This window comes from Lutra lutra, chromosome 15, assembly GCF_902655055.1.
Source record: "Lutra lutra chromosome 15, mLutLut1.2, whole genome shotgun sequence".
Classification (NCBI taxonomy): Eukaryota; Metazoa; Chordata; class Mammalia; order Carnivora; family Mustelidae; genus Lutra; species Lutra lutra.
In genome coordinates this window covers 17841558-17857277 of record NC_062292.1, presented here as the reverse complement: position 1 = coordinate 17857277, position 15720 = coordinate 17841558, and the positions used below count along the sequence as shown (strand labels likewise).

The following is a 15720-nucleotide window of genomic DNA, read 5'->3' as shown; positions in this document are numbered from 1 at the left end:
CCATAGTCGGGGGCACATGGTGAATGGGAGAGGGCAGTGAATGGACAGAAGGTCTGAGAGGAGGAGGCTGCTGTTCTGCCTCTGTCATCTCCTGCCCTGAGACCAGTTTGCTGTGGGGGCTGCTTGTGGGGCCTGAACCCCCATCCATATCTAGAAGAGAAGGCCAGGCCATGAGCGATGATTCTGTAGCCCTACAGTTAGATTTGGCTTTTCAGGGTTGATGCAACTAAGCCTTGGTTCTATTTTTGACCAAAACAAACCCAAAACTTCAGAAGTAAAAAGAGGCTCCTTCTAAGAAAAATAATAGCCACTCCCTTCTCATTGCTCAGAGGAGAAGTCTGTCGTGGTTGGAGGAGAACAGAGAGAGGGTTTCGTCATGGTGATCTCAGGCCCGGGGTGGGGCCTGCTCAGGGCTGTGAAGGGGAAGGCCTGCCTGGCACCTTTCTCCAGTGGGTCCTTCCAGCCACTTGGAGGAGACCCAGGGACGAAGGTGAGGGGTTGGTACCTTTCCACCAGATAGAGGGAGTGGCGTGCCTCCCCAAATGGACAATCTATACAAGACGAGGACGGATTAGCCAAGAAAGGCTCTTTCTCCGTGCTTCTGAGTTTGGGGGGTGAAGAATGACACAGTGGCCTCAGGCTGTCTTCTGCCCAGCTCTTACTCTGGGAAGAGGAAAAGCCTAGTCCGGGCCTCTGGAAATACTCAGCGCCCCGGGGACCCCGGGCTCAGGACATTGGGTGATGAGGCCCCATCAGAGTCTATGTTGCTGGGAGGAGCAGCCCAGGTCTCAGCTGAGGTATATTTACTAATCACCTTCAAAGTCTCAGGACGAACTGACCTTCACTAAACTAGCTGCGGAGGGGTCCCTGCTGTCAGGAGGTCCTCCGTACATTCAGACTTTCTCATGGAAGTTTCACATTTCAGTGTGCCCGCCTTTCCTCTCTAGAAGTCTCTACTAGGTGATGTAAGGCCCACCTTGGGTGCATGTGTGCTGCCTTTTTGGGGGGGCAGGGAAGGCTGGACCTCTGGCTCGGGGCCTTGCTGCCTGGCAGAAAGGCCCGCTGCCTCCTGGACCAGTGTCTAGGTCGATACTCGGCCTGATGTGCTGATACAGCTAGAGGACTGTTCCACATCCTTCTCTGCTGGTTGGAAAACAGGATCTGCCTTGCTTAAGTGCTCCCACTGCACTTCCCCCACCCTCAGGGATCCCTTGTGACCAGCACTGGCAGGGCTAAGGCGTGGCAGAGCACGGGGCTCCAGCAGAAAGCTTGGACTTCCACTCACACCGGCAGGTACTCTGGCCACAGGCGTTGTTAAATGCTTTTAAAATATCCCCTTCCTGGAGCCTTGGGCACCACAGCGAAGCCCGAGGGACCTCCCTGGCCTGTCCTAACACCGCACCTACTGAGTAGCCTACAGACCTCAGAGACAGCGCTGTCCCTCCCAGCAGCCCTTATCCCTCCATCTCTTTGAGCCTTGATCCTGGGGTCTGGGCTGCTGGACTATGCCTTGCTCACCCAGACCAGCCCTTGCTGCTGCTGCCACAGCACCCTGACCCCTTCTTCCACATCAGCTTTTCCCTCCCAGCCTCTACACTTGGCGTCCACTGCTCCAGAACTTAGCCTGTGCTGCTCTGGCAGAAGCGAGCCGGAGGGGGGAGTGCGTGAGATGCTAGTGTGGCTGCCCCCCATGGCAGTGGTGCTGGCCAAGCAGCGGGAGCTGCTGAGGGAGAGGATCCCACTCCTGGGGTCTCCATGACTCCCCAGCGAAGAGCCAGAAGTTTTCCAGGCTTTTCAGGGCAATGGGTGTAGACACGGGCCGGCTCCATCCCTCCAAGGCTGACAGCAAAGTGGGAAGGGGCAAGGGGAAGCAAAGCCATCCTCTTGTCCCTCCTGCTACGGGAAGACCCCCCCCCCCCAGCACATTCTCGAATTTCCTTTCCCCAGCAGTGAGGCAGAACTTCGGGCAGGGCCCATCTTGCACAGGGAAGTAAAGCAATTTGGCGGGTCCCATGGGTTTTCCTTCTGTCCCTTCTGTTCTTCTTGGCTGATGATGCATGGTGTCCTTCTATCTTCCTCCTCCCTCTTCCTCCCCCCCGGGCAGCACTGGCTTCCCAACTCGGTCTTGGTTTTCTCCGGGTGAGAGAAGAGCATGCATCGGAGGGGGGAGCAGCCTCTAGCACTTGTCGTCTTCTTCCGTATCACTCAGGAGGTCGCTGACAGCCCCACACATGACGCCCGGCCCGGGCCCCCCACGCCGCCGCCGCCGATAATGCCCATTGGGCATCTGCCAGCTGTGCCGCAGTGGTGGTGCAGAGCCGATGGTGTTGGAGCGGCCCAGGCTGGTGGCCACGGCGGCTTCGAAGGTGAGCGTCTCCTCCTCGCCGCAGTCCGAGGCGTGGGAGTCTTCGTGCAGGGCCAGGTAGGGCTCGGAGATGTAGCGCTGTGGGGAGGGGTGCTGGCCCTGCGGGGTGTGCCGGCAGCTGGAAGACTCCACCAGGCTGGCCTCCGTGCTCTCCAGCGCCTGCGAGGCCAGCGGGGAGCCGCCCTCGCTCCCGTCCGCTGGCGGAGAGATGCTCCCGGTGTGGTGCAGAAGGGAGCTGTAGGAGAGGAGGGGCCGAGGCTTGGGGGGGACCGGTGGGAGCTGCCGGCGACTTCTTCTTGGGGTGCTGGTGTCAGAGATGGAGGGGATGGAGCTTTCACTCAGGGAACCTGTGCCCTGCGGGGCGGAACAGATATGGCAGGTTAGACGGTGCCCAGCCTGATCCCCACCTGGGGTCCTCTTAAGGGCCCTAAGCCTCCTGCCTGAGCGCCCTTGGAGCCTGGGAGAGGGAGGACTGAGCTGGGGTCCCCTCCACTTAGGAAGGAGGGATGGAAGGAGACAGAGGAGTCTCCACCGTGGAGACCAGGGCATGCGAATGTCAACTGCAGCAGCAGGCTTGGCAGGTCTGGGCTGGGGGCCAGAGACACTGCACGTCTAACATGCTCCCCGGAGCAGTGGGACCACAGAGCAAACACTTACAGGAGCAAGGATCAGGAAGCTCTATGTACGTAACAAGTGGCACAGTGAAAGAAAGCCTTGCCACTTCGGAGAAAGACAGCTACATGAAAGGCGAATGGATGCGAAGGGGTTGCTGTCTGGGAAATCTTCCCTGGGAAGTGGATCTGAGGGAATGGCAGCTACCTTCCCTCATCTCCACTTTGCCTTCATGTCCTAAGTGGCTGGTAGAGGTTAACTCAGCTTCTCCAACCACATGCTCAGTCGCTGCTTCAGGCCTTACTTGACCTGCTTACCTGGACCCAAGGGTCCCTGAGCCCAGCACTGGTAAACGAACTTTCCGGAAGGTGTTTCTCAAGGTATGTGTGACCTAGGAACCACCCACTCAGAAGCTCCTGGGGAAGGAGGGGTCCTTTCGATGGCAGATTTCTGCTTTTCCCTTTCTAGCTGGTCTCACTACTGAAGAAGAGCCCTCTAGGTTGGGAATATGCAGTTAAAACAAGCTTTTGTGATTCTGTTCACTAAAATTTGCAAGCCACTGCTCTAGAAGAAACTTCTCAACTGTTTCTCAAGACTACTGTGGTAGACCCTCCTCCTCCCCTCTGCTCACTGCTTGGTGAGGGGGGTCTCCCAGCTGGACTCCCAAGCCTTGATGAGAGTTCAGGCTGGGGAGGGAGGAGGAAAGCAGGTCGAGGCAATGTTTTCACATAGCTCTGGTAGTGATTTCTTAGGCAGGGGCTGGGAAGGAGAAGGGGGTCGTCTTCTTGGGATGGCTGGAAGCTAGGTAAATGAGGTTGAACTGATCCAAATGATAAATCCTGCGCTGAGAGATGAATCACCACTGGAACTGGGGCTAAGGGTCACGTAACTGGTCAAAGAAACTTTTCTGGCTAAAAGTGATCCTTTTCTCCTAAATCTGGCTGAGGTGCTGGTGAACTGGTGACTTTGGTTTTTGAGGACTAAGATGGAATGACCTCTAGATACTATTGTCTTTCTTGGGGGAACTATCTGGTTTCCTGTGAATTCATATCCTTTGTGAGTTTACAAGCAGGAAGCAGCTACTTTCCATGCACAATGGGTATATTTTCCCGTGAAACCAAGGTCTGTGTGGGTGCCAGATGCCCACATTTTGTACTTAATGTTAACAGACCACTCCTCCCTGTCCTTCTACAGGGCCTCCACTTCCTGTCCATACTCACCGGTCTGTTGGGGGTCTGTGACCTGCCCTCACTGGGAGACCTGGACTGCTGGCGCTCTGGGGACTCCCAGTCGGCCTGGGTCCCTCGTTCCTCTGAGTTGCAGCGGGAGACATCGGGAGAGAGAAGATGCTTTCGCTCTTTCGACCGTCCCCGCTCTCTGCCCCCTGAGCGGTGGGTGTCAGACTTGTGGCCTGGGAGAGATGACAAAAGCACCTGATCACAACTCTACCCATACTGGCCTCTGAACATGGAAGAGACGTCATGTGGCCTGGGTCAGACTGGGCCGCTGAGGAATCCTAGCTTCTCCAGGCATGTCAACAGGTGATTCCCTTTTGTGAAGAGGAAAGTACGCAAGTTGCCATTAGAAAGGTATATATGCCAAAGGATGCACTTGGTTCTCTTCTGCTTATGCTAGACACAATCAATATAGAATCTTTGCCAACAAGATGGCCCATTCTCTATATCCTAAACATGTGTGCGTAACTTTTGGGGGAGGGGGAAGGAAGATGGCATCAGTAAAGGGATGGAGGTCAAAGGGTTCAGTCCCATTGAGGATGTCTGGTCCCATTTCTGCCATGTATTGCATATATATGTATCCTGTGATAGAGGCATGTTACTGCTTTTTGATCTGTTTCTTCACCTTGTAAAAGAGAAACCATTAGAAAATCATAAGAATGCTTCAAATCCTATCAGGATGACCCTTTTCCTTAAAAAAACAAACAGACAAAAAACAAAACTCAAAAACCTAAAAAAAATTCCAGGTAGCACTACTGGGGTTGAAGCAGAGTTGGCAGTTAGAGCCCAGCCCTTGCCAAGAATGTGTTAGAGACCCCCTAAGGCGGGGCACCTGGGGGGCTAAGTTGGTTAAGCAGCTGCCTTTGGCTCACATCATGATCCTGGGAGGGCTGCCTTCTCCCTCAGCCCACCACTCTGCCTACTTGTGCTATCTCTCTGTCAAATAAGAGCTTTAAAAAAAAAAAAAAAAAAGGAAACTCCCTAAGGAACTGCAGTGCTTTTGCAGGTCATTTGAAAAATCTCAGTTTTTTAAATCATTGAAGTATAATTAAAATACAAGGTTATATTCATTTCAGATATACTACAGAATTGATTAAACAGTTCTATACATTTTAATGATTTCTATAGTCCTACTCTGAAAGAAATTTCAGCCTTTATGATGAATATACAAGACTCTGTTCTAGGATAAGTTAGATAGCAAATGCTTTCCGATGACAAATTTTTTTTTTTTTAAAGATTTTATTTATTTGACAGAGAGAGATCACAAGTAGGCCGAGAGGCAGGCTCCCTGCTGAGCAGAGAACCCGATGTGGGGCTTGATCCCAGGACCCTGAGATCATGACGTGAGCCGAAGGCAGAGGCTTTAACCCACTGAGCCACCCAGGCGCCCCGAGTGTTCTTTCTTCCCTTGCTCTCCTCAACCTGCATTCTTATCTGAATGCTGTTCCAGTGATTTTCAGTTTGTGTTAGAACTGCTCATCAGCGCAAGAACCAGAAAAGAGGTGAACAGGGAAGACCCCCTCACCTGAGTCAGAATTCAGGCGATGAGCTGACAGCCTCAGCGAGGAGTGGTAACTCCGACGACGCGACTTGTAGGTGTTTTCACTGCTTCTCTCCATGGAGAATTCCTCCAGCCATGAGGAATTTGAACGCTTATCCCGAATCGTAGAAAATGAACGTCTCATGGAGCTGGGATCTGTCACCACCTGGAAACAGGAGCCCCCGGAGGAACATAAAATCTGATTAATTATGGAAAATGTCTAAAAGTAAGGAAGAAGTGAGATAGAGATTGTTGAAGATTGCAAACTGTAACCTTCCTTAAATCCCTTTTGCTCGGACCTTAGCTGGTGGCAAGTGTCCTATGCTGTGTTAACTGGACTTATCCAGGGCCTTTTTTTCATGCTCAGGAAAGCAAGCAGCTAAGTGTACAGTGCAAGCTTCCCCTAGAGTCCTCTACCATAGTGACCAAGCCAGGATCTACAGTGAACCTTGAGCCACTTTGAAATATGTGAGGGAACTGATCACGAAGTCTGCACCATGAAAGAAGCATAACTTTGCCTTTTATCTGTTGCTCTCAACAGGGAAGACTGTGCCATGTAGCCCAGGAGCTCAGGAGAGCATGCAGCTGGGAGGCATTGCTGTCTATCATCCATCCCCTCTGACCCCAGCCCCACCTTAAATGCTGGCATTTTGATTTGCCACAGATGTTAAAACAGATCCACAAAAACTTCCTGTCTGTCAAAACTTGATGTAAGACAGACAGACAGAAAAAAGAAGCCAGGAAAACAGACAAAGAAATGAGGCGTGGCCTGCACTGGTTAGGACAGACGGTCCTGACACAGAGCTGTGTGTAAGTAATTGCGTATGTGCTGGGGAAGCCAAGAAAGGTGGAAAGGGGAGGCGGAAACCACAGGGAAAATCCTGGAAAATATTTCTTGCATGGCTGGTTGAGTCTTGTTGAGAATGTTGAGCCCATCCGGAAGGAATCACACTGTTTTGCTGGTTAGACTTTTATGGTTAGGACTTCACTAAAAACACATCGCCGAGGGACGGGTTCTAAACAGAAGGCCCACGAGCCAGATTTTGCTTATATGGAAAGGATTGGGACTAGCTGAGGGCTCACCTGAAAGTATCAGATGATTTTTCATAACCCACCACTTCAATACAGTCCAGGATGCCACTACACATGGTAGGTGGTGATAGCTTTTTACCTGGGGATCCACAGTCAGGCGTGGCATAGAGGATGCCCTCCCAGATCCCGTATGCTCCTGGGTGTCCGAAGGAAGGTAGATGCCATGGTTAGAGGACTGCACGCTTTTTAATTCACTAACCTCTGGCTCCTGGAAATAAACACACAGCCAAGCTTGTGGGACTTGGTTCAATCTCATTGCTTCTCACCTCCAGCAGATGATTCTGCCTCCTCCATAACAAGAATGGCTTTTGGAAGAGAGACTTGCATCTTTAAGGTCTCAGTTGGATGGGTATATATGTGTGCATTTTTGTGTGCACATGTGGTATACCAGATATCCCAAACAGAGCTCTACTGGGGACTGAAAGGTAAAGATTACCTTTTCTAGACAAGCATCCTCTTATCTTACCACTAAGCAGTGCTTCAGATTTTATAGCTTTGTAAAACATTATCAGCCATAATACTTCTTAGATATGTGACGTTTACTCTCTGAAAGTTGGCAGTGTTTGTTAGGCTTATTCTTTTAATTGGAGGAAGCAAAGAAATCACTATTCTAAGGAAAAGTCACCAATTTCTGGTGTCAAATATGTCATCTCAAACCTTAAGACACATGATTTAATTAGCTGAGAACTTTCTGATTGAAACCATTCAAAAAATGTGATAGATGGCCATTTGTCAGGGATGCTCTTGACTAATACAGTCTAATAAAAATAGTATGCAAAGTGCCTCTGTAATTTTAGATTTCCTAGGGTCTACATTTTAAAAAGTTTAAAAAATCATCAAATTTAATATATTTTATTTAGCCCAATATATCCAAATATTTTCACGTCAACATGTAATCAGTCTAAAACTTGGGATATTTCATGTCTTTTTGACATCACCACGTCTTTGACAGGGCCTGTATTTTCCAAGTGCTCAATGGTCACATGTGGGTAGTGGCTGTTATTCTGGGCTATGCCACTCTAGAAGGTTGGATTGGAACTTTCTGAGGGGTCAGCTCTTTTAGGTGATTTTCCTGGTTAAAGAACGTTAGTTTGGCAAACATACATGATCTGTACAGATAGCTACCGTCCCTGCCTAAAGGGTAGAGTCGCCTTAGAAATGTTTACATGGGCCACCCAAGAGACCTAGAAATATCCTGGACATCTGGAGATTTTACCAGAAAGAAAAATCTATTTTATATTTAGAGAATGACACCCTCAAAACCTAGTTGTTTAAACAGGGCACTGCTGAAGGGAAGGGTACCTGAGACCCTGTTCAGCCTCCAAGACCATTTGGCCGGGTGGTTTCTGGTGTGAGGGGGAGGACTGCCCTCCTTGGACATGATACGTGCGCTTGAGGAAATTATAGTGTCTGCTGTACACGCTTTATAAAGCACACAGGTCGGACTTCAAACAGACGTGGCAACAACACTGCAGTGTGTGGGGTGTGAGAGGTGGGATAAGACACACGCACGAATCACGGCCACGCCTCGGGATGTGGAGCAGGGGGGGCCCCAAGGGATGGGCAGGAGTACACAGTGGTGAGCGTGTGGCACGGGCTGACACCTGAATTACAGACACCAGTACTGACAATGAGATGAACACAGATCCAAAAAGTCCTGGCACTACGGCTCAGCCTTGGGGAACCCCCAGAAATAATGATGTAATAAAGCCTCCCTGTGAAAGAAAGGACACATTATTGAGATTTTTCCCAGCCAGACGCATCATCAGGCTGACAAGCTGTAAAATGCTGAGAGGCACTTTTAAGAATCAAACGATCTGTACCAATTAGTCCATGGTGCTAAGTCCCTCCTAAAGGAAGGCAGGAAATTAGTCCAAGGATTCCTGCCCACCTTACCAAGAATGCCCAAGGTACTCACACACTGGGAGGGTTTGGTCTAGCCATCTCCCAAACATCTACACAGAATTCCCTGTCTCAGTAGTCACAGGAGACTGAATCACCCATTTGATCTACCGGAGGGTTTTGCTCCCCTCTAAGGTACCTACACCATCAGACATGCACTGCATAAACAGGCCAGTCCCATACTCCACCCACATCATCCATCCAGGGTGGATCTGGGGTGCACGGTAGCAGTGGAGGGGGGTCAGGAGAGAAGCAGAGAGAAAAAAACAACAGATGAATTATAATCCAATGACACGGAGCTTAGGATAAGCTGTCTATATGGACTTTCGTCAATGTTGAGTTTTTTTTCTTTCCAGGCTTTAACTGTAAGCTCAGGAGTGACCCTGATCTCAGGACTCCTGAACTAAGGATAACGGTAAAGTCTATTATCATTCGGAATCAAAACACAAAGCTGTTTTAGCTTTGTATTAGCAAAAGCTAAAGGTCAGTGTGCCCTGCCCCACCCCCAAGCTTAAACTTGATTCAGCAGGTTCTCAGGAACCTTACCATTTATGCTAATGAAAAACTCTAGGCTCAGGGGAGGGATTTTAAGAACCTCTTAATATGTACTTGATTTACAGAATTGTGACCAAAAGGGACACATAGAAAAGAGATAAGAGGTTCTTCTGTAACTCCTGACTGACAGCTCATCACAGTCACATACGCTCCCCTGAGTTACCCAGGAGGTGGGCTTCGCCAGAGGGCCACCATAGGGCACTCCTGTCTTCCCAGAAATATACGTGGGTACACTAAGCTACCCATTGGATGCCACTCATTCTGATGGCTCATCCTAAGGCTCCATCCCAAAGACAAGATTTTGTGACTCTTGTCTCTACATTTGCTGCTTACAGGCATAAATTAAGAAGTTTTGGCCTGAAGCGATCTAAGTTCCTGCAGCAGGTAAGGGGCCTCTGGGACTGTTAAAAGCTGCAGAGAACATGAGAAATTTAGCTAGGAAAGGAGAGACAGCAGGTAACTGACTGGCAGGATGATCAGAAAGGGTTTTCCTGATAAACCATAGCTATGAAATAAGATTTGGAAATGAGAGTGGGAGGGATCAGGAAACTAAGGAACTAATTTTGAGGTCATGTAACTCATTCATTCACCAGAGACTGCTGTTCCTGGAACTGTCCATCATCGGCCGGGTCCATACAAGCCAACTGGAATATTTCCTGGGGGGAGAGCGGACTCATCGAAGGGTATCCACTACGGCCACTCCTGAAAAGCAACGGCAAAGTAAGAAGTAACGTGTACATGAGAGAAAGGAAAAGTCCTGTCATAGCAACCAATACTCATTCCCACCCCAGACAGGACTTCCTTTCCGGCAAGGGCAACACCCGTCAGTATTGGCTGGGTGTGAGGCTGGTGACTGACAGAGGGCTGGACCTTAGAATAAAAACGTTTAAAAAAAAAAAAAAAAAAGAGCATTGGAAAGGAGAAGCACTGTTTTCAACCTGCGTTTGGAACCATTCATCATTCTGCTGGTGACTAGCCTATCTGTGACAAACGACATTATTTGTCACACTCAGCCATATGGAAGACCAATGCTTGATGACAAACCTGTTTCTGCTCAGTTTCTCGCTTCAGCAGAAAAAAAATATACTGTCTGTAGTTTAAACAGTGAACAGTTTGTTTAAATATTAAGCAGTCATGGTCTTTTAAAAAATTTCCTCGTCTCAGTAGAAATATGGTTTTATTGTGCCAACATCTTTGGCCAAACTAAACAATTCAATGCCATGAACATCTATTGAAGGACAACTCTGTGCCAGACACTATGTCTGTTGGTTTATGAACTGGGTGGAATGATCTCAGAGGTGGTGGGGAGGAGCTGGTCACTTCTGGTTTGATTGTTATGGAGGAAGATACTTAAATGGTGATGAGGTAAGAGGCCTCTGAATGAAAGCTATGGTGAGCTATCCCAGTTTAAACCACTGTTGGGTACCTGCAGATGCTCTTAGCCAATGGGATCCATGGGGCTGGTTAGGAGAAAAAGAGGTAGCCACTCTCTCCTGAGACGATGCCTGTTGCTGCCCTTCAGGGCTATTAGCACATTAAGAGGTGCCCTCTGACCTACTCAGGAATGCAGAGTAAGCTTCCTGAGGGTGAGCAGAGGGACAGTGGCTGTGGACAGGGCCATAGCTCTCAGTGATGGTGGAGCTGGAAGGGAGGGTTGGGGCACCATCTCGTGCTCCAAGGATGGACAGTTCATAGCTGAGTCCTGTACTCATGAATGCATCCGCTAGAAAATCTGAGGCATGAACAGATTTACTTACAAATAATCCATAGGCACAATCTTACCTTGACTGGGATCACAGGGAGAGATCTGAAGAGCAGAGAGTCACCCCACCTGTCCCCTTGCTGCCAGGAGGATGTTTGCTGAATTTTCACAACTGCTACAGAGCAACCTGATATTTAAATGACCTGCTTTCATGTCAGTTCTCTTCCTCAGTGTGCCTTCTCCTGAGGACCACTGGGAGCAAGATAGACACTGCTCTCTCAGTAACCGAAGAATCCCCAATAGAGACTGAGGACCCTTGGGATGACCAAACAACCTCCAAGAGTTGAATAACTTAAAGCGAGAGTGACTTCCTCCTTGAAAAACCGCGTCTGGATTCTGTTAGGATCAAGTCTGGAACTCGGCCTCTCCTGATCTAGTCCTTGCTCTGCCTGCTTTCTCATGTCCTTTACCTCCTGCACCTGAATTTCAGACACACTGGACTCTCTTAGTTCACTGAATGGGCCCGCCTGGCTTCTCTCTGCCTCAAGACGTCAATACGAGCTGTTCCCAGAGGGCAGAATGCTTTTCTCCAACTCCCCTGCCCTCTGCAAACTTTTTTCACATTATTTTGAATTCATCCTTCAAAATTCACTTTGTTCAGGAAATGCTCTCTGATATCTCCCCCCACCCTCCCCCAAGCTCCCCCACCCCCCACCAGAACAGAGGTGGACTCAGATTATGCCACACGCTTTTCTTCCTAGGACACATCACCAAAATCACTTTTATTCTTTCCAATAACTCCATTTCGGGACTGGCTTTCCACCAGGTGTAAGCTCAGCGAAGGCAGAAGGTCCTGAGGACCCGGCCGGATGCTCCACCACTGCCCTCTCTCGGGAAATGTGCCAACATCCACCGAAAGAAAGACATGCTGGGGGGTGCCTGGGTGGCTCAGTGGGTTAAGCCTCTGCCTTCAGCTCAGGTCAGGATCTCAGGGTCCTGGGATCGAGCCCCACGTCAGGCTCTCTGCTCAGCAGGGAGCCTGCTTCCCACCCCCTCTCTGCCTGCCTCTCTGCCTGCTTGTGATCTCTCTGTTAAATAAAATCTTAAAAAAAAAAAACTTATGCTGGAAACTTGCGGGTCATCTTTTTTCCCCCTCTCCTTCACTCCCTGAGGCAAATCAATTACCACATCCCATCCAGTCTCCCTACTGATAATATTTCAAGTCTGAGCATCTCTCCCCATCTCCATCCTGTTAGTCCAAGCCACAGTCATTAATAATTCACATAATTGCAGTCTCCTACTAAAAGCAATTCTGTCATTCAAACTGCCCCCCTCTCATCCACATCGGTTTCAAGAATCATTGAAAAGCCCAAGTCTGATCATGTCACACTGATGAGTAAAACTCCATGATCCTCAGATAAACCCTCACTCCTGTATCCTGTTATGCTTCCCGTGCTGGCACCAGTGGAGCTTATCACCCCAGCACTCTGTGCTCCAGCCCTCCTGATGGCTTTCAGTTTCCTGAGGGTGCCCCCCCCTTTCCCTCTCTTAAAGACTATGCCTTTGAGTCTCACTTAAATGTTATTTGCACAGGGAGGCCTCTCTACACCCCAGAACCGCTGTGTTGCTTCCTTTCCATGGTACCACACGAGGCTACCCTTTCTGCATTGTAACCTTCCTCCTGTGTGTAATTTCTTTCTCGGGATTTGTCTCCACGGGGGCCTTGATCATGCTGACAGCTAAACCCCCAGTGCCCGAGGCGGCTCTTCTGTCATAAGGGAATGGAATAAATATTGGTCAAATCAAGAAGTAAATGAATCGGGGCGCCTGGGTGGCTCAGTGGGTTAAAGCCTCTGCCTTCAGCTCAGGTCATGATCCCGGGGTCCTGGGATCGAGCCCCACGTCCGGCTCTCTGCTAGGCAGGGAGCCTGCTTCCCTTCCTCTCTCTCTGTCTCCCTCTCTGCCTACTTGTGATCTCTCTCTCTCTGTCAAATAAATAAATACAATCTTAAAAAAAAGTAAATGAATCAATTAACACAGGGAGGAGTTGGACTGATGCTTTGATGGGAGATAATATGTCAAATTGTTGGGGTGGGAGAGATCCAGGTGGAGGGGTGTCCTCTCTTTCTAAACCAAGGCCCTTGGAAAACACTGTACTTCCCCTGAGAAGTTTCTACTGCTCCAGCTATGCCCCCTTCCTGCACAGAACCCAGACACACATCTCCTGGTTTTCTACAGACAGGAGAATCCATACCTTGCTACTTTATCACTTCAGATAATCTGTAAAAATGAACAATAGCCTTGGTCATTATGTTGGTCCTTTGCTTCTCTTGCAAATGTGCTGGATTGCGACCTCTGAAATGAATACTTTTCAAAAACAGGTGTCCAGCATCACAGGCTGAAAGGAATTCATGGTGTGAGAAACTCCAAATGGCATTCTGATAGAGGTCTCATCCCCAAGCCCTGATTTCATTCCTCTGATAACTACTGAGGTTATTTAGTGATTATTGGTTCCATGGGGATGAAGATTGGGTTAAACCCAACCACAAAAACTCCCTCACCTGGGGTAGAGAGATTTCTGCCCTTTGGGTACTTGGACAAGCTTACTGATGTACAGAAGGTTTAGGTTACAATGAGGTATGGCTGCTATAGGAATCATGTATGACCAATGACCAAGGAGGGGACTAAGGTTTGCAACTCAGAAGAGTTGGCAAATTCCTTACCTGAGGTATTTTTGTTTTGTTTTGTTTTGTTTTGCCTGCTCTAGGGTTCCTTTTCTTCATTACAGATAACAGCGCAGTGGGAATATTCTGGAGTTAGGAAGAACAAACAACTTCCAGTTCAGCTTCCCACTAGCCGCATGGATGTGGGGAACTTACTTAGTCCCCACTTTATCTGTAGAGTGAATGCACTAATGCAAGCCCTTCTTCTTTTGTCCATTCACAGTGCTCTCCCTTGAGCTGGCCCCAGAACCGAACATGCTATTACCCCTGCTCAATAGCCATTTTAAAATATAAAATATGGATTTCTCATGCTCAGAGAAAGGATCACTTGGCTCAGACTACTATTTCCTGGGCATTTCTGGGCCTGCACCATGGTGCTGGTGACCAGAAGCAGGAAGGACAGCTGGGGAGCCCTTGGTTATACTCACAGGCCTGAAACAGGGTCTTCCTGGAGATAGGGCAGGGCTTTGGCATTAGCAATGATCTCTTGAGGCAGAGATGAGGGCTCCATGCGCTGGAACATGGGTGCATTTTTCTGTGTTAAAAGCAAGGAGGAGGAAAAAGGACTCATGTGATAATGGGGTCTACCAGCAGGGGTTGGGGGATCCCATTTACTTGGGTAAGACAAGATCATGCCTGATCCTCTGATCTCCCGGGTTTCTAATCCCCAGCACTAGAAAGTTCCTGGACCCCACACCCTAGCCTCTGCTTCCGAGCACTTGTAGGGGCACTGTGCCCCAGGGAGGTGCAGGCTTGGCCCTAGAGGGGAGGCCCTCTAGTAACTCTTCCTGGTCTCCCCCCTGCGGCCGCTGTCAGTGACCCTCACCTGCTCTTCCAGCTGCTGCCTCTGCTTCTTCACCTTACTCTGCTTGTAGTAGTCCATGATCATCATCGCGGCATAGATTTTGCCCACAGTCAGGTCTGAGGCTAGAACCACAAAGGTGGCATGGAAGGGAACAGGGAGAAGACAGGTGGCAGAGAGTGAGGACCACTTGCAAGCTTCCCCGCTCTCTGCAGCTGGTTTGCTCCCTCCGCCACCCATCTATAGTCCACATTCATGGAGAGTGCCACGTGTGCCCGACCCTGGGGATACAGAGTGACGAGGTCCCAGATCTGCCCTCGGGGAACTTCCACTGCCACGGAGGATAAGGATATTGATGAGAAAGAGTAAGATAAGAGTAAAGTATCACCTCCAATGGTCTAGATTCCCATCTCTAAGTCACAGCACCCTCATTCCCAACTACGTGAAGGTTTGCTGAGCCCTATCGTGTACCAGGAGAGAGCTCTGTGCCCAAGAAGTTTCACCCACTACTACAGTGACCTGTCCTGAAAAAATGTTTTCAGTGCATGCAAAAGGGATTAAGAAGTGGGGGATCTGGGATTCCTAAGGATAAAAGAGCACCCTTTCCTTATCTCTTTGGTCACTTCCTGTTCCCCCAAAAGACATGACTGTGGCATGCTGAGCCCACAGAGACAATGCAACCCAGGGGGAGACCCCGCACCTTTGGGCATGGGCACAAGCAGATCTAGCATCTTCTGGGACAGGTGGGGCCAGATGGCCAGGGTCTCCTTTTGCAGCTCCGAGTCTAGCTGCTGTCTGTCTGCACCACCTAGAAGATAAATTTTAATAAACAGGACAGACATGCAAATACCAAGGACTGAGGGAGCAGGTCGGGGCGGGAGCTGAATCAGCATGGACCCTCATATTGTCACTGGAAGTCCTGTCACTGAGTGACTGTGGATCTTGTAATACCAGGTCTTTCTGCTGAAGAAGCAGAACACAATTTGGCTCTCCTTTTTAGTGTCTCAGGGATATCCTGCCACAGAGATCTGAGGCCCCAAGACCAAGAGCAGCTTCCTCATTCATTTGAAACACCTCCCAAGTGCTTAATACATCAGAGGAAAAAATGAAAAGAGCCATAAAGAGACTCCCCTGCCTCATGAGATGTACATCAATTCTTCCAGCGACTCTGACTCCCTGGTCTGAGTGACCT

At 49.4% G+C, this 15720-nt stretch overlaps 1 protein-coding gene across 9 annotated transcripts in view; it reads right to left on the bottom strand.

Annotated features, from left to right (window-relative positions):
• Positions 1–432: 432 nt before the first annotated feature.
• CACNA1E (calcium voltage-gated channel subunit alpha1 E) overlaps positions 433–15720 on the bottom strand; it is a 503960-nt gene continuing 488672 nt past the window's right edge. For 6 of the 9 annotated variants that reach the window (XM_047705044.1, XM_047705043.1, XM_047705046.1 and 3 more), the window contains 8 exons: positions 15229–15336; positions 14553–14653; positions 14155–14261; positions 9892–10003; positions 6924–7052; positions 5738–5918; positions 4198–4388; positions 433–2719 (listed from right to left, as the gene is read on the bottom strand). In XM_047705044.1, the coding sequence (XP_047561000.1) occupies positions 2177–2719; positions 4198–4388; positions 5738–5918; positions 6924–7052; positions 9892–10003; positions 14155–14261; positions 14553–14653; positions 15229–15336 (1472 nt within the window). In that variant the 3' untranslated portion in view covers positions 433–2176. The remainder of the gene's footprint in view (positions 2720–4197; positions 4389–5737; positions 5919–6923; positions 7053–9891; positions 10004–14154; positions 14262–14552; positions 14654–15228; positions 15337–15720) is intronic. The other 3 variants (XM_047705049.1, XM_047705051.1, XM_047705050.1) reach the window with 1 other exon arrangement.